Below are 25,105 nucleotides of genomic sequence, written 5' to 3'. Positions count from 1 at the left end.
AGAATGGCAAGCCCTTGGCGGCAGGCGAGGGGCAGCAAAAGGGTACATGGCATTCACTTGCAATGTTTTTGCAATGCACCTGACAACATACTAGACCAAACAACCACAAAGATATTTTCTCTCCTTTTCACTCCCTGAACATGCCCAAAAATGAAGTCTTGATAGAGCCCACCCCCAAAGTTCTTAACCCCCTGTGTCCCTTCTATTTTGGTGCTCACTATGGAATGCCCTCTCTTTCTGCAATAAACTTACTGCAGTTCACAACCCTTTTCTCTCTAACTCTTTATAGCTACAGTACTATCCATAACTGAGACATGCCTCACCTCCTATGGTTCTACATCATCTGTGGCATTGCCTTACAGTGGCCTCTCCTTTAGTTATAGCCTCTGACCAGGAAACAGACATGACGGAGGAGTAGGCATTCTTGATGCACTTTTCAAGATATCAACCCTTATCCTTCCCTCTCATGGCAGTCTACCCAGTTAAGGATTGATAGTGACATAAGGAGTTGATTTCCTTCAGTACCTGTATCTGTTACAATGTTGCAGAGTAGTCAGAGAAGGGCCTTTTGACATCAAAATTCTAGAAAGTGCTGGAATAGTCACATGTCTAATTGACTAAACAGCTAGTCTTTTCTGCTCAGTGATAGGGAATGGGAGTAGGGTATAAATAAGGGAAACCTGGTTCCTCACACTCAGATTTGATGTGGACCCAGAGTCAGGGGGATCTCAAGTGTATATAATTATTCCTTTATTGGGTAAGCAACATTTTCTTTGTTTTCTAAGAGAGGGAAAGTATCCCAGAGTAAGGGGGTATAGATTTTCTCCAAAGAGACATAAAAGTATCTGCTGGGAAATTACATTGGGGAAGAATGCCCCTTAGTTCTGTTCTCAGGGATAGGGTTGAAGGCTTTGGAAAGAGATTGCCCCTAATCAAATATCTTTGTGGTTGAGGAACCACCCGTTTGAATATATACTTTGCAACTCAAAGCTATCGTCTACCTGAAGAACTGTTTATTTTGCTCTGTTATTGGACTGTTAATAAACTACATAAAAGTTCTTGGCGCCCTCTTTCTTACAAATGCTCAACACCTGCACGGGTACCAGCCCCTGGGAATCAAGGTAAAAAGAGCTGCTGAGTGCACATTGCACTTCACAAACCACCCATTAGACATTGGGACTCATTGGTGTGGCCCCTCTTCTGTTGGCCAGGGCAAAAGGTGTTACACATATTTTCTCATCTATCTTTCTCCATGTTGCAGTCAATTACCACCACCCTGGATCTACCTCCCAGTTCCAAGACAATTTTGCTGCTTGGCTTCAACACGTTCTCTCTTCTGACTCCACAACTCATTCTAGGGGACTTTAATAATTCAATGGACAATCCTAATGCTACAGCTGTCTCTCCTCTCCTTAACTTCCTCCTTTGGTCTCTCCCAGTGGACAAGCTCTCCCACGCATCATGATGGTCAGTCGCTTGACCGTGTTTTCTTGTCTCTGCTCCCTCTCTAATTTTTCAAACTCACCGTATCCTATCACTGATCTCATTCTCCTCTCTGTCTCCCTCATTGTGCATCGTGCCACCACCACTTTACCAACTTCTTCTCACACCAACCATAATTTAAATAACATAGATGTTTCTTGGCTTATTACCTTTCAGCAAACCCTCCTCTCTCCTGTAATCACCCTCTCCTGCCCTGACATTGCCACCTCCCTATAAAATCCTTTAAGCGTGCCACGGTCACACCCATCCTGAAAAATTCTTATCTCGATTCTGCCTCTCCTTCCAGCTACCGTCCTATCTTCCTTTGCCTCCAAACTTCTTGAATTACTTATTTATATCCGCATCCTGTATTTTTTCTCTTAATCACTCCAGTGAGATTGCCATAACAAAAGTCCCTAATGACCTACTCAAGGCCAAATAACTAGGGCAATTCTCTTTACTTTTGTTTTTGGTCAATTCTGCTACTTTTGATACTGTTGATCATCCCCTTCTTTTGCACACCCTCCATGACAGTACCCTCTCCTGGTTTATATTTTGCCTATCTAAACAAACATTGAGTGTTTCCGTTACTGGCACAGCTGCCTCTTCACTTACAGTTGGTGAACCCCAGTGCTCTGTTGTAGGACCTCTACATTTCTCCATTTATATTTATTATCTTGATAAACAAATATGATTTGGTTTTCACTACCACCTCTATGCTGTAGATACCCAAATCTACATCTCCACTCCTGACCTTTCCCCATTTCTCCAATCCTGTGTCACTACTTGTCTTTCTGCTAGTGCCTCGTGGATGTGCAATCGCTATCTTAAACTTAACATATCAAACATTGAATGTATAGTTTTCCCTCCTAACTCTACACGTGCAGGATTCATCACTTGCAATGGATGACTCCACTATATTCCTGACTAAACTAGATGCAAAGGTATCATTCTTGACTCCTCCCTTTCCTTCATCACGCACATTCAGTACCTCTCCAAAATATGTTTCAACATCTGCAACATTACTAAATGACATCCCTTTCTCATGGAATAATTCACTAAAATTCCTACTCATCACTACATTGGGTACTCATACCCTACACAGTCAAATTTGACACTTGTGCTCAACTACAAAGCTACAGTATACACAACACTGCTCCTCTCTATCCAACATTGTCCTGACTTATTTCTTTTACTTTCATCCTAGAACCGCATACACAGAGTCCTGATGTTGATAGCCTCATTCTAAATTGTATGCTCCTATGTGCAGTGAAGTCCTTCCTATTGCCTCGGTTTGTCTTAGCATATATTTACTCTTTCATAATATAATGTTATTGCCACCCCCTCCCCTCCACACATACATTGTACTGTGCTATGGAATATGTTGACGCGATACAAATAAAAGATAATTATAATAAGAGATTATCCCATCTGTATACTGTTTTACCAAATCTTTTTCATTTTCTGCCTATGTAAACAACAACAACTTTATTTATTTTTTAAAACCTCCCAACTCATATCAACATTACTTTTACTGAAACTACAAAGTTTGTGACAAAAACAAGTTAATCCTCCTAAAGGTAAACAACTTTGTATGCATGTATTTGTTTATTTATATAGTGCTTCATAGCAGTAATACATGTGACATAATAATATAACACATAATGTTAATTGGTGCTTGAGACATAAAAGTAACATTAGGAAAAAGGAGTCCCTGCCCCAAAGAGCATACAATCTAAGTGGTAAGTATGAACAATGTATGGAGACAGTAGGAAGATGTTCTACTGTTACAATCTTCAGAAGCCAAAAAGAGTACAACTTACATCATGTTTATATTCTTATACAATAAAAATAAAGTAATCTATACAGTATGAAGTGTTACATTTTTTTTTGCAATGTAATAGACCGTAAAAGAGTCAAAAATATTAAATCTCATTAGGCTGCATTTTACTATCCTTAATTTGTAGGAACGACGCAAATTTGGTCCTCTGGGCTGGAATATTCCATATGAATTCAACTCTGCCGATTTTACAGCAAGTGTTCAATTTATGCAAAATCACCTGGATGAGTGTGATTTGAAAAAAGTAAGCTATAATTTGATTTATCTTGTGGGGAGGCAATAAAAGATAAACACTGAAGAGTGCATTCACATCTCACAAAGGTTTGAGAGCCTGTTCCAGTATCATAAACATTATACATAGTGTATAAAGAAAAAACTGATAGCAGATAAATACCACGTGGCCCACATAATCTGTCCATTTTTATACATACTATGAAGCCGTAAAACACAATTGCTTTAAGTACACTTTTTACATAGTTATGTAGTAGATGAGGTTGAAAACAAGGCATATGTCTATAGACTACAACCAATGTTAAATTTAGGGGCCTATGCACTAAACTTCCATAGAAAAAATCGACGGGGATTTAAAAACGAATTCTTGACAGCGTTGCTGTCACGGTATGCAGAAAGTCCCGAATGCCAGTGATAGCAACATTTACAAAAAGGCGAGTAGCCAGCGGCGTGATGATCGACACTCTGAAAACGTGGAAATGACGTCGGCATTGTGCGACAATCTCGCAAGACAAGCAATTTCTAGAGCGGCCTATTTAAATGGTCGATTAATTGTAATCTTTCTCTGTGTTGTTGGGAGTGAGTGAGAGACAGACAGAGATAGACATTTGAGGATTTTGGATTGCTAGAGTTGTTTTGAATTTTGATAGGCTTGTCTTCTGTTGTTTTGTTTTGTTTAAATATTTTTTGTCTTGTGAGTTTGAAAGTTTTTTGTGAGTGTCATTTAATTTATTTCTGTTATTTGTGAGTGGTTGAGGTATGGACAGAAAGCATGCGAGTCAGAGGAGTGATGGTGAGGTGACTGGTGAGTGAGTGGTTGTGCTGAAATGACTGGTTTTCAGGTGAGTAGGCGTGTAAGTGCCCGGGGAGTCAGAGGAGTGATGTTGGGGAGAGTGGTGGTGTGAGTGTTGGTGGTGGTGGGGTGACTGGTTGTGGTGGGGTGACTGGTGGGGGCGGTGAGTGTGCGTGGTTCCTGCAGTCTCTTCCATTGGAGACAGGGGAGTCCAGTTAGCAGCAGCCGAGCTCAGTGGTTGCAGCTGGCCATAAGAAGCGTATCGAAAAGAAAATAAATCTTCGTTTTAATGATGACAAATACCTTGTCACTGATATTTTGGAGCATTATGCTGGCTATATGGGAACTTAGTTGTTAAGAAATCATTTGCAATGACTGTCACAATCATTCTTGCTATCTATTGGCTAACATTTATGCATGCACATAGAACTGACATTTACATATAAATATAATTTTTTTTTAGATATCCATATGCTATCATTGAGTGTTGGCAACCAGGTTACATATAAAGGATTGTTTTCAATTTGATGTAAATATTATATATACTGATATACAATTGTAGCTAAGTATGCCTCACAATCTTGTTAATCTTCATGTGCTACAGATACACACTGGCAAACAGCATAGCAAATAAATGTTACAATTGTTCACTGCGACGATGAAATGGCCATTAATAAAGGCATTATACCGGGCTGATTAACCCTAAATCGCATTGGGAGCGAAGGGGTTAAAATGTATGTGCATTACCCTGATGTGTTTTCCCCTGCACCACCTTTGTTGTCCCCATTTTGCAGTCTATTCCCTGACAAGGGTAAGAAGAATGAATACGAACTGTGCTGTTAGCTTTTCAGACACAAGATGGCGTTTTGAGCACTGAACCAAGTGCTGATTGAAGATGTGTGGCTGTGTATGGAGAGACGCTTTGAAGTATAGGTATCCATTTCTAAGCACTAGACCTCGCAACCGCAAGGTTAATTGACCACGGACCACACATCAGAGCCCTTTCAATTAAGTACACTAACTCGCGAACGGAGGAAGCTAGCACTCTGATTTTTGGAGTGCAGCTCAGAATAAAGAAACCATGCACCCACATATAAAGTTTATTCCAGTGGCACAAGCAGAACATACTTTATTAATAAAATGTATATTACTGTTGGTTTTAAATGTGCAGGCAGGAAAGCTTTTTTCTGTGAGCCCGGGAAAAATCCGTTAGTATGTAAATATGCTAAGGGTGAATGAGCTGAGGGTATTTTCCTCTCCGTACTTCAAAGAGCCCCTGCTAAGTGGGAGCCTCTGAGTCTAGTGAAGTCCGGAGTTGAAAAGCCTCAGACATTCAAAGTGTGAAAATGGCCGGAGTGTTGCTGAGTGCCAGATACCGGTCCTCAGCACGGGCCATTCACACTTTGTGACCAAACCTCACACTAAGAGTCGCCAGGTAAGGGGGGACCCCCAGTATGGTAAACTGCCTAGGTGTCAAGCTGAAACATGCGCTTTGCAAACCGGAAAGCCCTTTTTGCCCGTTCTGCAAACTTTGGGCAAATCGGGGTTTGGTGGGTTAAATGTTCCCACAGAGGGGATTCGGCATGCATGTTAGGGATAGGTCTGTCAACCCTATAAACCTGCCTGCCGAGCTATCCCCTGTGTGATTCAGGATTTCTTCAAGCGCGGTTCAAGATCCCGTACAAGTATAGCGGCAGCGGTTCCGGAACGCAAGGGGTTAAAACATCGTAACCAAGGTTTTACCCCTACTTCAGGAATTCGTTAGCGCTGGGGATCTCGGAACGAACCAGAACAAAATTTTTACATTTGGACGAAATATCGGGGAGGAAAGTTGCGCCCTAGCCAAAAGGATTGTAACCCAGAGACTTTGTTTCTACATCTTTCGTTCAAAGGACAATTTATTTTGTTTCCCCATCCCAGTAAATGTTTATTAAGTGTATTCTGAGGTTGTCGTGTGTTTGTCTATCAAGGAAATAAATGACAATTTATTTTGCCCGCCTTGTCGTGTTCAATCGAGAATCCCAAAAATATAAAAGTGTTAATAAGTACTGGTCCACCGTGACAGGCTTATATTAACTGGTGGCAGCGTGTGGGATACTGATTGAACCTATGCTATGGTCTTCTGCGGGATTCTGTAGTATAGTGGGGGACCTAGTGGCTTGCGAGCTCCCCGGACAAGTGGCAACTTACACACACTTCTAAAGAGCACAAGATATTTCACTGTCCCCTTTGCCCATACCCAGATAGCACCATGAGTCTACATTCAGGAAGGTTCCGATCCTGGGACGAAGATCGTGGAGCGAAGATCGTGGAGAGATGTGCGGGATATGGATTACCGACAGATGGGCAGTCAAAGGTACAGCTGGAGGAGGACTTGGAACTTCATGAGGCCAGGATGGGCCCACCAGAGGGGCATGCCCCTGTAGCTGCTGTGGCAGCGGACGCTAGTCAGCCCGGAGTGCAGGAGGTCCCTCCAGCTCCGGGGCTGCAAGGACATGGGGAGGGTGTCGGTGGAGGACAAGACGGAGGATCAACAGGAGACTGTACTCCCCCCAGCATGCGTAATCTCCACCAACTCATTTGATTCCCTGGAGAGGATTGTGCAGACCCAATCTCACATTCCTGAAGGTCTCGAAGTCCCAGAGGGTCGTTTGTTTACTGCACCTCCCTTTCGTAGGAACATGTGCTACATGTGCTCGAAACAAGACTCTCCATATCAAACCAACAGGACTGTGATGGTGAAGGGGTTAACCAGGCTCAGTAATAAAGGTTAAGCCCACTTGGTTACCCCTTATCCGTGTGTTGGGGTCCTAGATTGTCAGCTCTTGAACACAGATGTCCTCAATGCATTACTGTGACTGTGTTCTATTTGGAACATGAAGCATTATGGGTATGACGTCACCCTTTTTGGCGCAAATTTCGGTACTAGGAAGTGTATAAATTGTGTGTATGTTTCCAGTATCAGGTAACTCCTTGATAAAGTGCCTCACAGCACGAAACGCATAGGAGTGTTGTACCCTCCACCATTTTTTTAATGCAGCTTTAATAAATATAATTTTCATCCGCCACATGACCTGTTCTTTGACGCTGTGCGCTACACACTACATTTTGGATATCTTTGGACTCTCGGCGCGGCTGCATGCCTGAGGACACACAGGGGAACACAGTGAGTACTCTTATCACTTCTTATGGGCCACTCCAAGGAGAAAGAGAAGTTTTGATACTCTCATTGGACATCTCTAGGGAATTATTGTGCCAACGCATGTGAATGGGAAATTGAGTTTTGTACGTTAGTTATATATATGTGTGTTACCTCTACATGGATTGATTTATGGGACCAAACATTTGAGCTCCTGCAGAAACCCATACATGTTACTGTGTGCAAATTATGCAACACTAAAGATTTATGTGTGTTTTGCCTTTCCTGGGGTGCTGGAACCAGGAGATTTCTAGGCTATAAGTTTCAGGGTGGGTTTGCTAGAGAATGTCTTTACAGAATGTGTCGATGTATCGGGGTTCCAGAGTTATGGGATACTCTAGGAGTTGGATCCGGGAATCGAGTGAGATTCTCAGGTGCAGCCAAGCACATTGCTCTGGGCAAACTCTGAAAAGTTTATTATGACTCGCCGCCAGGATTCCTGCTGCAGCATCTTCCAGACAAAGTAAACAGACATGAAGGGGTTAATGTATACCTGCAATCCTACACGGGGTCCCTAGTATAAAGAGGGGTCCATAGTATAAGGAGAGGTTCCCAGATACATGCTCTGAACTTGGTATAGGGATCCAGAGGGTTCTCCAGTTAAGTGATAAAGCTGAGAGTGATTTCTTGTGGGAAAAAGTTTAAAAGTTATTTATAAAGTGTGAAGAAAAAAATGTGAACTAGCGCTAAAGTGTAATACACAGTGTGATATTAAAAAACTTATAATAAAGGATGGCTGCCCGGTGATACTGCCAGTACTAACAGAATAAACCAAAATAAAGAAAAACCTGGCGCCAAATAGTCAGTGGAATGTCCTGTACTCCTCAAGGGATCCGCACACTTGCTCGACAGACCATGCAAAGAAAAGAACACAAACAAACAAAAATCATAGCGCAACACTGTAGGGTAAGCAGTACTGCACTAATACACACAAACAGTTAAGAATCCTAGCGATTATTAAAATAATTATTTATTAAAAAGAACTATGCCAAGACCGACAATGGCAAATACAAGGAACCGCAGGTCATCCGGAGCACAAAAATTGGAGCCCTACTTACATACAGCAAGGTTTAAGCTCGCATGGTAGGAACACGTCCTAGGTAGAGATGATCTCCCTGGCGGGTGATGCCTCTGCTCCACTGCGGCTCAGACACCAGTCAGTCCTTACGATGGTAACCGGAACAGCTCCGGCCGTGGGGGCTGGTGTGCGGGGGTCCACAGCTCTGCACCGCGTGTAGACACACGCCTCACTTCCTCCTACGGAGCAACAGGAAGTCTCTGCGCGCTCGCGCGCGATAGTGCCCGTTGCCTTAAAGGAACAGCTGGCAGGCTGAAGGGAAAGTTGGGCTCCAAGGCGAAATGTCCTTAAACGTCCAAAGTCAGTCAAATAGTGGCTTTGCCACTAGCCCTACGCGTTTCGTAGATGTCACTCTACTTCCTCAGGGGTTCTCTCCCACTATAATTACAATATAGCACAGTCCATCAGTAGGAATACACTGTCCGTTCTTTTTAATAAATAATTATTTTAATAATCGCTAGGATTCTTAACTGTTTGTGTGTATTAGTGTAGTACTGCTTACCCTACAGTGTTGCGCTATGATTTTTGTTTGTTTGTGTTCTTTTCTTTGCATGGTCTGTCGAGCAAGTGTGCGGATCCCTTGAGGAGTACAGGACATTCCACTGACTATTTGGCGCCAGGTTTTTCTTTATTTATAAAGTGTGCCAAGAATGAGGCTAGTGAGTGTAGGCAACATATACTGTCACTTCATCCCTGACACCAGAACAGGGACTTATATATTTTTATCACACAGAAGACAGGACAAAGTATATTTTATTAAAGAGTTATATTTAATAGGTATATTTATTGATAACCTGTGAATGAACTGTGGTATTTCCAAGTCATGGATTCCAAGAAACCAGATGGCTAGCAAGCTTGGTGCTTATGGGTCTATGCGATGTCCTGACTTGAAAGCCTCAGAGATGCCAAGGTGTTATAACAGGAGGGGTACTGCAGTTCTGCTTGAGTACCCGCATCCTGGGCTAACAAAGGGCTATCCGGCCTCCATTTGTCAGTGCCCAGACTCTGTGGAGCCTGGACAGTGGGTGGGCTCATTATGCAAAGAGGCAGATGTGCCACGTTGGCGCATGCCCCTTTTGCAGAATGAGAAAAGGTACCCATCCGGCTTTACAATACCGGAAAATTGGTGATTGGCTGGCAGGGAAATTCCCACGCTCTGATAGGCTGTAGAGGTTTGTGAATAAGACCCTGAAACCCATATGAAACCTTGCAGCCAATGAGGAACGCAGATTCCAAGTGCCAAAGCATCAGCGGCAAATTCAAAGATGCTCAGTATTGAATAGATGCGAGCCAGTTTCAAAGATTTTGACTCAAGAATTCTTCTAAGTCCCTCTTCTGAAGAACGTAGTGGTTGCATCTGGCATTGCATGCCGAAATCAGTTCCAGGACTTTCGTGAGTACCTACCGGTCATTGGAAAGGGCTCCTACAGAGGTCATTTTTGTGAATTTCATGTAAAGGATAGATTTATTCATTAGCCCTGTTCCCAGTAAGTGTGTTAACCTTGTAAATTGTGTTACATGGTGTATATGTCTTTTCCTGAAATAAATGACAATTTATTTTACCTCCTTGCTTTGCTCAATCAATGATCCCGGTATTAAAAGGTGTTGATAAACCTGGTCTCCCGTGACAAGAACTTCTTCAACCTCTTCCCATTACTACCTATCCATGGATTTCATTGTAGAGTCACCCAAATCCAAAGGAATGAACACCATCCTGGTAGTAGTGGATTGTTTCTATAAGCAAACACGCTTTATTCCACTGAAGGATTTTCCCAACGCTTCAAAACTGTCAAAGGTGTTCATTAAAAAAAAATTCGCCTCCACGGAGTACCATAGGCCATTGCTTCGGATCAGGGTCGCAATTTATATCAACGTTTTGGCTGTCATTTTGTCAGCAAGTGGGGATCTCACTGCAGTTTTCTTCAGGTTATCATCCCCAGACCAACGGTCAGACGGAATGAACCAACCAATCTTTGGAGCAGTTCATTCGATGTTTTGTCTCAGACACCCAGGATAATTGGGCTGATCTTTTGCCCTGGGCAGAGTTTGCGCATAATATTCTATGCAGTGAATCTACTAGGGAATCACCCTTCTTTGTCAACTACAGCTTTCACTCGTCAACACTTCCCATTTTAGCACCTATATCTAGCATACCGACAGAAGACAACAGGGTACTACAGTTGCAAAATTCTTGGGAGAGGATTCAAGGATATCTCAGGAAGGCAACTTCCAGGCAAAAAACTCAAGCGGACCAGCATCGTCGAAAAACCCCAGTGTACAATCCTGGAGACAAGGTGTGGCTATCCACCAAAAATATTCGTCTTAAGGTTCCTACACCAAAATTGGCACCAATGTTCATCGGTCCTTTTACCTTCGTAGAAAGAGTCAACACAGTAGCTTAAAGCCTACGCCTACCTTCCTCCATGAGAAGCCCTTCTGTGTTCCACACTTCTCTACTTAAACCCCACATTCAGGCTCCTCACTCTTCTGTCCCGGCTTCACCTCCCACACCACTTCTCGTACAAGGGCAGCAAGAATTCGAGGTACAATCTGTGCTGGACTCCAGGATGTCTTAGCGGCCTTACAGTATATTGTCCACTGGAGGGGTTACGGCCCTGAAGAATGGTCCTGGATACCCTGGCATTTTCTACATGCTCCCAGGCTTGTCCGGGCCTTCCACTCTAAGTACCCTCTTAAGCCATCCCTGAGACGCCCGGAGGTCGCTCCTGAAAGGGGGGGTAGGTTTTTGTTGTTTTTGTATATTTGTGTTTGCTGTGCTATTGATAGAAACAGGCAATAGAGCCTTATTTTAATTTCACCTTAGAAATGATCTCAATTGCATATCTCTGCACACATATCTTACAGGGTCTCAAAAGTTCCACTCCTCAAGCCCCACGTTAGCAGCACCAATTGTAACACCCCAACCCCCACCCAGCTTCAGAAGATAGGGTGTAAACGCAATAAGTCTCTCTCTTACACTGCAAACAGGAGCTCTACCTGCTTCAGCGTAGTGTAGCTCAGCCAGTTTTACCTTTGTCTCAGGGATTCTCCGGTGGATCCAGGCCAAGGCTGTAGTGAGGCGTGGAATAAGTAGAATAGGACGCCAGTTACTTTTAAAACAGGATGCTTGCTTTTATTGTCAGCAGGATCAGCATATCACACAGCATAGACAGGACAGGTTTTCAGCATGTCTTTCTTGCAGAAGTTCTCCCTCTGCCAGCACTTCCTCCCAGGACCCACCCTGACCCTGGCTAAGGATAAAGCAGGCTCAGCCCCAGATCCCTACAAAGATATGGACTATAGCCCTGCTCCCTGCAGCATGGGAACCTCTGTCTGCACCGGGCACCTAGCACAGTCTGCCCCAGCACACTCTTCCTCTCTCTAGGGTGGGTCTCCACCTCTTATACCCTGGGGGTGTCAACCTTTCTCTGTCTCTGGGCAAAACATGCTGTAGCAATCTGTCACCCCACCGGTCACATGGCCTACTAGAACTTTCCTTGCTCTGAGTCATGCCTCATATTCCTGGGATCTGCAATATTGTATGTTATCTCTGAGCCAGCTCACATGGAAGACTATGTGTAAAGGGTTTAACTTCTACACTGCCAGAGTGCTGCCCTAACCTGCATGCTAAAACGGGCCTGGTTTTAGCAGGGGGCTACAGAAAGAATGAGAGAGAGAGAGAGAGAATGAATGAATGAATAGAGGAATTGTGGAGGTGTTTTTTATTTAGCGGTGTATACATTGTTGGGAAAGAGGTGTGTAAATAGTGGTGCAGTGTATGGGCACCCAAAACGAAAGATGCTCCTACCATGCAAACTAATTACAGTGGTTTGAAAAATAAAGTACACTCTCTTTGAATTCCATGGTTTTTCTTATCAGGACATAATAACAATCATTTGTTCCTTAGCAGGTCTTAAAATTAGGTTAATACAACTTCAGATGAATAACAACACATGACATATTACACCGTGTCATGATTTATTTATCAAAAATAAAGCCAAAATGGAGAAGCCATGTGTGAAAAACTAAGTACACCTTATGATTCAATAGCTTGTAGAACCACCTTTAGCAGCAATAACTTGAAGTAATCGTTTTCTGTATGACTTTATCAGTCTCTCACATCGTTGTGGAGGAATTTTGGCCCACTATTATTTACAACGTTGCTTCAGTTCATTGAGGTTTGTGGGCATTTGTTTATGCACAGCTTTCTTAAGGTCCAGCCACAGCATTTCAATTGGGTTGAGGTCTGGACTTTGACTGGGCCATTATTTATTTATTTATTTATTTATAAAATATTTTACCAGGAAGTAATACATTGAGAGTTACCTCTCGTTTTCAAGTATGTCCTGGGCACAGAGTAAAACAAATAATACATGGTTACAAATACAGTTACATAAATGAACAAGGTATACATTTATATACAAGGCATTGCATGCACAGTTAAAGAAAATATATATTATGAGCGTATGAAACAGTTACAGACCAGATTAAAGTGTGAGACAGCCTTAGATTTGAAAGAACTTAAGCTGGTGGTGGATATGAGAGTCTCTGGTAGGTTGTTCCAGTTTTGGGGTGCACGGAAGGAGAAGGAGGAACGTCCGGATACTTTGTTGAGTCTTGGGACCATGAATAGTCTTTTGGAGTCTGATCTCAGGTGATAGGTACTGCATGTGGTAGGGGTGAGGAGCTTGTTCAGGTAGCTGGGTAGCTTGCCCAGAAAGTATTTGAGGGTGAGACAGGAAAGGTGAACTTTGCGCCTAGACTCTAGTGATGACCAATCTAGTTCTTTGAGCATTTCGCAGTGATGTGTGTTGTAGTTGCATTGGAGAACAAAACGACAAATTGAATTGTAGAGGGTGTCAAGTTTGCTAAGGTGGGTTTGAGGAGCCGAGCCATATACTATGTCTCCATAGTCAATAATTGGCATTAGCATCTGCTGTGCAATACGCTTTCAGACCAGGAGACTTAGGGAGGATTTGTTCCTGTAAAGTACCCCTAGTTTGGCATAGGTCTTGGTTGTCAGGGTATCAATGTGCATCCCGAATGTTAAGTGGGAGTCAAACCATAAGCCCAGGTATTTAAAACTAGTGACAGGTGTTAGGGTGGTTTTAGCGTTGGTTCTAATCAGGAGCTCAGTCACTGGAAGCTTTACAAATGTAGTCTTGGTCCCAAATACCATTGTTACAGTCTTGTCAGTGTTTAAAAACAGTTTGTTTTGGGAAATCCAGTTTTCGAGTCTCAAAAAGTCAGACTGAAGTATGTGTTGAAGGTCAGAGAGGCTATGGCTGTGTGCATACAGGATTGTGTCATCTGCATACATGTGTATTGAGGCTTCCTTACAAGCTGTGGGAAGATCATTAATGAACACTGAGAAGAGTAGGGGCCCCAGAACAGAGCCTTGCGGGACACCACAAGTGATATCCAGGGGGTTGGAGTTAGAGCCTGAGATGGACACATGTTGGGATCTTCCTGATAGGTAGGACTGAAACCAGTTTAAAGCATGTTTCCCTATTCCAGAGCTCTGGAGTTTGTTAAGCAGGATAGCATGATCAACTGTGTCAAAAGCCTTTGCAAAATCTAGGAATACTGCACCAGTGAGTTGTCCCCGTTCCATTCCACACTGGATTTCATTGCAAACTTTTAGCAGGGTAGTTACGGTGGAGTGTTTGGGACGAAACCCAGACTGGAATTGGCTAGGGAAATTTGTCTTGGTGTAGAAATCGCTTAATTGGGAGTGGACACATTTTTCCATAACTTTGGATAGAATTGGGAGAAGTGAGATTGGCCTGTAGTTTGAGACAGTGTTTTTGTCCCCACTTTTGAAGATTGGGACAACTCTGGCAGTTTTCCAGGTCTTAGGGATATGGCCTGCAGACAGGATAGAGTTGACTATGGACGCAATTGGTTTGGCAATGGCTGGGGCACCAAGTCGTAGGAACCTAGATTGTAGTAAGTCGGGTCCACATTGGCTGCTTAGTTTTAGTTTGAGGAGCGCTTGTGTAATCTCCTCTTCAGATACTGGGCTAAATTGAAAATTGTGGGCAGTGTTGGGAGGGGGTGGGACTATAGGGGTACTCCCAGGATGAGATTCAGGTTTGGGGTTTGTGCTGCGTTTCGCTAATAAGTTAGTGGCACACCCCACAAAGTAATCATTGAATGCATTTGCAATGTCAGTGGGGTTTGTCAGAGTAATATCCCCCTTAGTGATATTACTTGGTTGTTGATGGTTAGGAGGCTGGAATATATTGTTGATAACCTTCCAGAAATTAGCTGGGTTTGATGTATTCTGGAGGAGATTGTCAGAGTAATATTGTGCTTTTGCATGCCTTGTTTGCCTTGTGCACACGTTCCGCAGGCATCTGTAGTGATTGAGATCCTTGGTAGTGCCAGTTACTTTGTAGCTTTTCCACAAGGCATCCCTGAACTGGTAGAGTGCTATAAGGTCAGGTGTAACCCATGGAAGGTGGGCCCCCCGTACCCTTATTTTGCGTAGTGGAGCATGGGTATCGCAGAGTTTTAAGAACTCGGATTGGAAATAGTCGAGCGCAGAGTCAGGGTCGGGGATTAAATCGATTCTGTGCCATGGGCAGTTGGTAAGGTCATCCAGAAACTGTTGTGGGTTAAAGTTTTTAAATGTTCTAGTGAGGAGAACTTTAGGGCTTGAATGGGGCGGTTTAATTTTCCTTACACAGTACACTATTGCATGGTCACTGAAAATGTCAGGAAGGATGCCAGAGGATTGGATTCTGCTGGGGTTTGAGGAGAGAATCCAGTCTAGCAAGGAATGGTTATGCGACTTCAGGTTTATTCGTGTCGGTTGGGAAATGAGTTGCGATAGGTTAAGTGACTTGAGTTGTATCTGGATTTTGTGGTTTTTAGGGTCAAGCCAATTGAAGTTGAAATCCCCAAGAACTAGCAGCTCACTCTTCTCATTCAGAGAGGAAATGGAGGCAAGAAATTGGGTGATATCAGTCAAGGATTGTAGAGGGGCTTTAGGGGGGCGGTAAATGCCAGCAAGCAAGATGGGCTTAGAAAAGGGGAGGCAGATTTTGCCAACTAGAGTTTCAAAAGAGGGTGGACTTGGTGGGCAATGTAACAGTGTAAATTGTAAGGTGTCTGCAATATAAAATAACACCCCTCCTCCTCTCTTTGACCTATCTCTCCTAAAAATGGAGTATCCCTGAATGGCGATATTTGCATCAGGGGTTTTAGAGGATAGCCATGTTTCTGTAAGAACGATGGCTTTGGGTTTATGCATAAGGCACCATGCCCTTAGTTCGTCTAGTTTGGGCAGCAGGCTCCGGATGTTTATATGGGCGACAGATAGCCCTTTTTGGAATTTAAAGGTGGAATTCTCAGGGGCATGGGGCAGAGCTGAAATGGGAGGACCTGGGTTAGTTTCAATATCACCTGCTAGAGAGAGTAATAGTATGAGAAGAAATTTGGGTAGTTGTTTACAAGTTGTAAATTTGTGGTGTTTTCCATTAGAGTGAGCAGTGGTTGGTGTGCTGGTTTTTAGAGTTCTCCACCAACATTCCATAGATAATGAAAGGCTTTTGAGTAGTCCAGGGTGTATGGTGATGTTGGGTGCGGGCCAGGATGGAGGAGTTTGTAGTGGATAGAGGGAGTAACATCTCCATGAGGCCAGGAGAAAGAAAAAAGTTAGAAGACATAGCAGGTTCATGATGCCAGAGGTAGGCAGTGTTGCATGGAGCTGTTATGAGCAGAGTGAGTGTGTGCAGACTAAACAGCAGGGGTGAACCTGTACCTTGTCATGTGTTTTGCTGCATTGCAATGCTAGGGTCAAGTCAGGGTTTCAGTGTTTTGTGCAGTCAGTTTTGGGAGAGGCTGCAGTGAAAGAAGTTGTAAAGGGGTGGGGGGTTAAACTATGCAGGCTAACAAGCATGGGATCATAGTGTGATCTGAATAGCTTATCATTTGTTGTCTTGAGTTAAAGAGTTTGCAGAAAAAAGCAGTCCCCAGTCACCTCTAGTCAAACTGTAGTCTAACTGTATCACTTAAAAACCTCACTTTAAATGCCTCACTGCCTAATGCAGTTCCTGCCCAATGCAGCGAAGGTGTTAGTATTATACACAAAAAAAGGTCACATGACCCTCCCCCTCCCCAATCAGTCACCTTGTTCCATTTGGTCAATTAACAGCACAGAGTTAAGAGGAAAAAAAAAAAAAAAAATACTTTTTACATTCAAACATACTAACTTATATATCAATTCAACAAGGCCAGATTCAGTCTTATACAGAGAGTTTCAACATCAGGAACATACTTATATATCAATTCAACAAGGCCAGATTCAGTCTTATACAGAGAGTTTCAACATCAGGAACATACTTATATATCAATTCAACAAGGCCAGATTCAGTCTTATACAGAGAGTTTCAACATCAGGAACATACTTATATATCAATTCAACAAGGCCAGATTCAGTCTTATACAGAGAGTTTCAACATCAGGAACATACTTATATATCAATTCAACAAGGCCAGATTCAGTCTTATACAGAGAGTTTCAACATCAGGAACATACCTGTGAAGAGAATGCAATTAGATCCATGTCATATCAGCTGAGGTTATTGGTTATTGGTCTTGCATGAAGAAAGTGAGTATATTAACTATATATATATATATATATATATATTAACTGTAGTCTAACTGTATCACTTAAAAACCTCACTTTGCAACATTGCAACATTGCAACACTTTGATTCTTATTCAGCCATTCTGTTTTAGATTTGCTGGTGTGCTTTGGATCATTGTCCTGTTGCATGACCCAATTTCGGCCAAGCTTTAGCTGTCGAACAGATGGCCTCACATTTGACTCTAGAATACTTTTGTATACAGAGGAGGTCATGGTCGACTCAATGACTGCAAGGTTCCCAGGTCCTGTGGCTGCAAAACAAGCCCAAATCATCACCCCTCCACGACCGTGCTTGACGATTGGTATGAGATGTGTGTGCTGATATGCTTTGTTTGGTTTTCGCCAAACATGGCGCTATGCATTATGGCCAAACATCTCCACTTTGGTCTCGTCTGTCCAAAGGACGTTGTTCCAGAAGTCTTGTGGTTTGTTCAGTTGCAACTTTGCAAACCTAAGCCGTGCTGCCATGCTCTTTTTAGAGAGAAGAGGCTTTCTCCTGGCAACCATTCCAAACAAACCATACTTGTTCAGTCTTTTTCTAATTGTACTGTCATTAACTTTAACATTTAACATGCTAACTGAGGCCTGTAGAGTCTGAGATGTAACTCTTGTTTTTTTTGCAATTTCTCTGAGCATTGCACGGTCTGACCTTGGGTGAATTTGCTGGGACGTCTGCTCCTGGGAAGATTGGCAACTGTCTTGAATGTTTTCCACTTTTGAATAATCCTTCTCACTGTATAATGATGGACTTTAAATTGTTTGGAAATGGCCTTATAACCGTTCCCAGATTGATGGACAGCAACAATTGCTTCTCTAAGATCATTGCTGATGTCTTTCCTCCTTGGCATTGTGTTAACACACACCTGAATGCTCCAGACCAGTAAACTGCTAAAACTCCGGCTTTTATAGAGGTGGTCACACTTGCTGATGATCAATTAATCAAGGGCATTTGATTAGCAGCACCTGTCTGCTACTTAGCATCTTAATTCCTATGGAAGCAGTAAGGGTGTACTTAGTTTTTCACACATGGCTTCTCCATTTTGGCTTTATTTTTGTTAAATAAATCATGGCACGGTGTAATATGTCATGTGTTGTTGCTCATCTGAGGTTGTATTTACCTATTTTTAAGACCTGCTAAGGAACAGGTGATTGTTATTATGTCCTGATATGTAAAACCACGGAATTCAAAGAGGGAGTACTTTCTTTTTCACACAACTGTATATTGTGAAATATAGTGATTATTAAATGCATTGAACCTCATATTGTTAAGGTTAGGCCGTCTGATAAAACTGACCGAACAAGATCAGAAAAACAGAACAAGTAACAAATACGAACCGGCGCCTATTAAGAAATGGTCCATAGATAATGTCCAAAATATCTTCAAGGTATTGAGAGTAGGCTTGGATTAGAAGTCTACACCTCTAGGCCAACTTTTTGGATCCACAAAGATACGTCCCGTGATACTGTATGTGGCATTAAACACAGAAGATAATCATAATGTATACTGCTAACACAATAACATAAAGCAACAAAGACATACAAAAACCACAGATAAATCAAAAACAAGAGACTTTCAGACAACCAAAAACAAAAGACATACACAAACAAATAAAGAAAAAAATAATAAATAAAAATTGCTGAAATACCGTTGAGCTAATTTATTTTAAAAGATTAAGAAACAAGGGGAGGAGCGATGAAGAAATGTGGATAGGAGGGGAGTGGGGAAGTTGGTGAGAAGAGAAAAGTTTACAAAGAAGTGAGAAAACAGCAAATAGGGAGAGCATAATAAGATGTAGGGGGAGAGAGTTCCCAGGTATTGGAGGATAAGAACAGGGAAAACCCGGGCGCTACCTGGAACTAGATAGGAGTTAGAATGGGGTATATTATCCACCTTGAGAGTGGGCAAGGTGTCCCTCTGTTGCTGTTCCTCCTGCGACTCAAACCCCAAAGGAGGATCTACCCAGGATCCTTCAAAGATACAGGAAATAGAAAAAGGGGGGATGGGGGAGCACAGGTGGAATCATATATACTCTAGACTCAGATGTGTAAGACTCTGAGCTGCTGGTGTGGGTGATATAAATCTATGTATAATCTCAAACACTCACACGGCCTTGTGCAAATGCGTGTGCATCAAGGTATCTTTACGTCCTATGTTCTTTTCTTTAAGGGTCTCGTCTGTGCTTTTCCTTCTTCGTTGGTGTAGATCTGTTTCTTTTGTTCTGAAGTACTTCACCTCTCGTCCGGACTGGTTCTTCTATTTCTTGTATTCGTTGTTTCCCTCGGAATTAAAGAACACAGGTTCAGCGACAAAGAGATAGCATGCAAAGGGGACAATCTAGGTGGGGGGTAATCTATGAGGTAGACGGTATATCATCAAACACTCACACGGACATGTGTGGGTGTACTCAAGGGCTGAGGTATCTTTTGGTTCCCTGAATTGGTCTCACTGTTCCAAATAGTAGGTGATTGATTATAATGATAGTAAAATATTGTTACTCACACGGCCAAGTGTGAGTGCACACTTGGAAAGGTATCTTTGGTTAGTCCTGATGTCTTGTGTTGTAGAATTTCTAGCCGCTCCTGTTCTGGATTCCTAGCTCCCAGGTGGGTAAATAAGAATATAAGTCCAAGGATACCGGGCAGAAACTTTATTGAAGTAGTAAACAATTGAACAAAATAAAATGTTAAAAACAGGGGTATATGACAAGCCCTCCGCTTGCTCAACTCGTGGGCTGCGGTAGGGGAAGGGGTGGGAGGCCCGTCTTTGGGATATTCAGCAGTCTCGTGGTACTACAGTCGCTCGCTCCGCGTCCGGATGGAGCTCTGTACTTCCCTGTTCCTGCTCCTGACGGTGGCCGCAAAGTGTCAAAGTGGTGGGGGGATTTTGAGCAACGCGTTTCGCCCTGTGGGCTTCCTCACGGAGCCTGAGGAAGCCCACAGGGCGAAACGCGTTGCTCAAAATCCCCCCACCACTTTGACACTTTGCGGCCACCGTCGGGAGCAGGAACAGGGAAGTACAGAGCTCCATCCGGACGCGGAGCGAGCGACTGTAGTACCACGAGACTGCTGAATATCCCAAAGATGGGCCTCCCACCCCTTCCCCTACCGCAGCCCACGAGTTGAGCAAGCGGAGGGCTTGTCATATACCCCTGTTTTTAACATTTTATTTTGTTCAATTGTTTACTACTTCAATAAAGTTTCTGCCCGGTATCCTTGGACTTATATTCTTATTTACCCACCTGGGAGCTAGGAATCCAGAACAGGAGCGGCTAGAAATTCTACAACACAAGACATCAGGACTAACCAAAGATACCTTTCCAAGTGTGCACTCACACTTGGCCGTGTGAGTAACAATATTTTACTATCATTATAATCAATCACCTACTATTTGGAACAGTGAGACCAATTCAGGGAACCAAAAGATACCTCAGCCCTTGAGTACACCCACACATGTCCGTGTGAGTGTTTGATGATATACCGTCTACCTCATAGATTACCCCCCACCTAGATTGTCCCCTTTGCATGCTATCTCTTTGTCGCTGAACCTGTGTTCTTTAATTCCGAGGGAAACAACGAATACAAGAAATAGAAGAACCAGTCTGGACGAGAGGTGAAGTACTTCAGAACAAAAGAAACAGATCTACACCAACGAAGAAGGAAAAGCACAGACGAGACCCTTAAAGAAAAGAACATAGGACGTAAAGATACCTTGATGCACACGCATTTGCACAAGGCCGTGTGAGTGTTTGAGATTATACATAGATTTATATCACCCACACCAGCAGCTCAGAGTCTTACACATCTGAGTCTAGAGTATATATGATTCCACCTGTGCTCCCCCATCCCCCCTTTTTCTATTGGAGGATAAGAGTAGGAGTTGAAAGAGAATGTGTATAAATTAGACCTGGCAGGGCAGCGTAGCACTGAAGATTAAGCAGCAGATTAGAAACTGAGTCTAGTGATGTGTAGAAATTATAGGAGCATTTAGAAAGTCATGTTCTCATAGTTGCAGGGTTGTTGTTGAAATTCAGAGTCCAGTTTTCTTGTATTCTTCACCTCCAATTCTAACTCCAATATTAACCCACAGACACTTCATATGTGACACTTAAAATGTTACACAGCAATTTACCCTATGTTATCAAGCTGCCTTTGCTCTTATTTCTGTTTTAGCCAAATGTATTGTATTGTATTGTATGTCTTTATTTATATAGCGCCATTAATGTACATTGCGCTTCACAGCAGTAATACACGTGGTAATTAAATAAATAACAGATAATATAAATAACAGATCATCGGAATAAGTGCTTTAGACATTAAGGAAGAGGAGTCCCTGCTCCAACAACTCTGTGAATCCCAGTAGGGATTTCAGGAAAGAGTCCCTCTCAAATTGCACTCAAACCTTGTAATGATTGTATTGAGCAAAATAGCTCAGAGTGTTATACTCAAACAGATATCACAACTTTAAGAGCTATGGATGACTCCCGGAGACTCCACTAAATATAACAAAAAAATTAATAACATTTTATTAACATATATGTATTGTGGACAAACAAAGTGAATAATCTATATACAATGTAAATAAAATCCCCTCAGTGAAATTGGACCAACTATAGTGGTGTCAATGGTGTTTAGGAATAAAGGGTGTTCCTACAAGGTCGCATAGGGTGTAACCCATGTTAGCCTGGGCTATTGCATATGTAATGGTAGCACACGTGGTATTATACTGTACGTATATATGTGGCTAGACTGTAGCAATATCAGAAAACCTTACAACATTATCACCATCTAACAACAAGCTGTGAGGAAGTAAGAGCCGTGTGTGTGTGCGGGGGGGGGGGATTCTCAACAGGTCATCATAATGTTTTGATCCCCACACCCCCAAATAAAAATCACAGTACTACAGTATGCCACCCACCTCAGAAAGAACGTACATGACTAGTGTGGAATTAAAAAGCAACAGCACTGTTTGATTCTCATAATATCCATAATTGCTATGCAAGCCCATGGTGATAACACCCAAAAATATATACTGCATTTGTAGAACTTGAATTTCATAATATATACTGCACTTGGTAGAAAGGTGCAGCCCAATTTCTCTCCTCCGTTATTTTGTTGTTGCATTATACTGTACATTTTAGCCCACTCCCTGCATGGAAGTGAGCATTATACTTTATAGCCCACTCCCTGCATACAGGTGAGCATATTACTTTGCTTCTTGGTCTGTTACCTTTCCCAATAACATATGCTTAACATTTTGTTTTTACTGTTAGCTCTGCTGGAGCTTTTGACTTCCCCATACCTCATTTTGAAAAGTATTGATTCTGAGTCTTCAAGTTTACCTAGATAGAAATGAGTGAATAGTATTTCCTTTGCTGTTCACAGGGTGTGTCTTGGAGCACTGTAAGGTACATGATAGGAGAAGTGCAGTATGGTGGTCGAGTCACAGATGATTTTGATAAACGTCTCCTCAACTGCTTTGCAAGGGTAAGACAGTCCAAGAAATATCTCTCCACAAATATTTCATGCTAAACTGGGTAGGTTAGATAAGGAAAATTGAAAATGTTCTAATTTCCTTCCAATTACTACATAAAACAAATCCGTTATCATTTTCAATGTACTATTACACATCAGAACTTGACATTTTTGTATTCTCTCATCTTTTTGTGAATGCTTATTCAATAGTATGGTATCTTAAAGCCATGTTCTTTTTTTCCTGAATATCAGCATTTCTTTTTCATGCTGACTATTCTTTATTGCTGTACATTTTCTGTAACTTTTTTTAAAATCTGTTTAGTGCCATTCTCTGTTACATTTAATATACTATAATATCATACATAAACCTCTTGGCATTATTCTGTAATGCCTTTTTAGCTGTGACCTCTCTACTATTTTAGTGACTGATTATTTCTACTCTCACTGCGCGTCTCTTCCAGACTGATGCGGCCCGGTAGGATTCACACAGTGGGAGTCCTGTTTAAAAGCAGGGACGTCCGCTGTGTTAATCCTGATGGACCATTCCCCCCTGCCAAGCACTGTGCTGCGAACGCTCGACTTTTGGTCAGCGTTTCATTGGCACGTGTTGCGGCGGGTTAGAGATACTGTACAAGTCGCTGCATCTGCAGTTGTGCATTGAGATTAAAAAATATTTTCAATAATTTTGATTACTATCTATGCTTTTTTCTCTTGTTGGTCTAGGTGTGGTTCAGCGAAAAGACATTTGATCCCACATTCTGTTTTTATACTGGATATAAAATCCCTCAATGCAAGTCAGTAGACCAATACCTGGATTATGTTAATTCTCTGCCTGTTGTGGATAGCCCAGAGGTATTTGGTTTACACCCAAATGCCGATATCACGTAAGGAAATTATACATGTTCCTTTTGTTTTTTTTTAGTATCTGAAATACATTTTTGTTTAAATGAATTTATAGATGACTATAATGATGCTACAGTACAATATGCAGTATATGGTGGTATATTTAGAATAATTAACATTTCATAGTTATATCTGGAGGGGCATATTCAGTTGGAGATCAATACTTTCTTAAATTCTGAAGATGCCCCACTTGTGGGCTCTGGCCTGTAAAGAAAAATTAAAAACCTGGTACATGCAGATGTAGAAATTCAATTAGTCCTGATTCTTCCTTGGGGTATATTTTGAGACAGTTGAAAATTATATTTTGTTGTACAAGTGTGGGTAGTCATGTTCATACTTTTTTGAAGTGAAACTTCTTTGCTGGTTGTGACGGTGAGGGGGTACCAAGGCATTAATAAAGGTATTTGGCCCGGCTGGGGCCCCTGAGCCATATTGGGAAAATGTAGATCGTCAGCTGTGCAGCCCAGTAAGGGCAAAAAAACTGTGTATTCAATAAACATGTATGTGTGTCTCCCACCAGATATAAGGTGGCGAGAATCATGTTGTGTTTAATTATGAAATGTATTACTGAAGCAGTGTTTCCCTGTAACTGCACAAAGAAAACATGGTTTTAAAACCCAGCAGACCACAGCACAGCGAACGGATTTTAGCTAGCTCCTGCTAGGAAGGGCGTAGCACGCTGAGATTTGCTGTGAGCGCTGGTCAGGTAAAATCATTAAAAAGCTTATAGCGCAATTTTGATATAGGTATTGTAAATGCGAGAAAAAATACAATCGTTACGGGCTCATTCTTTTTCAGAGTTAATCAAGTAAGAGTTTATTTCATTATGAGTATACATGGAGGAGAGCTCAATGCAGAGCTCTTCTGGCATACAGTGAGAAACACATAATCTTTATACACTGCTGAGATATAATACACGCCCCTAGATTGGCTGTCTTATAGAAAATTATAATAATACGCCCCTCCAGGAGGGGTTGACCTCTAATTCTACAGAAACCTAATCAATATTGACAACACAATTATCACATTCCTAAGTTTAGGGTTGTTATTTAAAAGGTAAGAAAAAGCGGGAGAAGCAGGTTTTGATCTTTTCTGATCCTAACTTCCAATTATTTTGAAAACACATTCACGAACACAAACGGGAGATTTACATAGGAATAGTTCTTATCTCAAACTGGTTCTGCATTCCGTTCACCCCCCTTGCCCCTGGCTTATATACAGATTAGTTTCAGAAGAGAGAAAATGCCCTGGGGATTTTATGACACAGTAGACCAGAATCACAGAGGTCAAAACTCATTCATCCTTCTTTCATAACTACATAAAAAACAAGATGGAGGACAAACAGAGAGAAACAAAATGGTTGCATAGATCCTAATACACCCCCCTTCATGGGCTTTATATCACACTTTCACAGTATATAAAAAAATGATGAAAAAAAGTCCCCAAGGTTTA

The 25,105-nt window shown here is 42.1% G+C and overlaps 1 protein-coding gene across 4 annotated transcripts in view; it reads left to right on the top strand.

Annotated features, from left to right (window-relative positions):
* Positions 1 to 25,105, top strand: part of DNAH8 (dynein axonemal heavy chain 8) — a 1,091,167-nt gene that overhangs the window by 1,015,657 nt on the left and 50,405 nt on the right. For all 4 annotated transcript variants that reach the window (XM_075598772.1, XM_075598771.1, XM_075598773.1 and 1 more), the window contains 3 exons: positions 3,450 to 3,566; positions 22,661 to 22,762; positions 23,474 to 23,634. In XM_075598772.1, the coding sequence (XP_075454887.1) occupies positions 3,450 to 3,566; positions 22,661 to 22,762; positions 23,474 to 23,634 (380 nt within the window). The remainder of the gene's footprint in view (positions 1 to 3,449; positions 3,567 to 22,660; positions 22,763 to 23,473; positions 23,635 to 25,105) is intronic.

Source organism: Ascaphus truei, chromosome 4, assembly GCF_040206685.1.
Source record: "Ascaphus truei isolate aAscTru1 chromosome 4, aAscTru1.hap1, whole genome shotgun sequence".
Lineage (NCBI taxonomy): Eukaryota > Metazoa > Chordata > Amphibia > Anura > Ascaphidae > Ascaphus > Ascaphus truei.
Note: the sequence above shows the minus strand (reverse complement) of the source record. Positions and strands in the feature narration are given on the sequence as shown.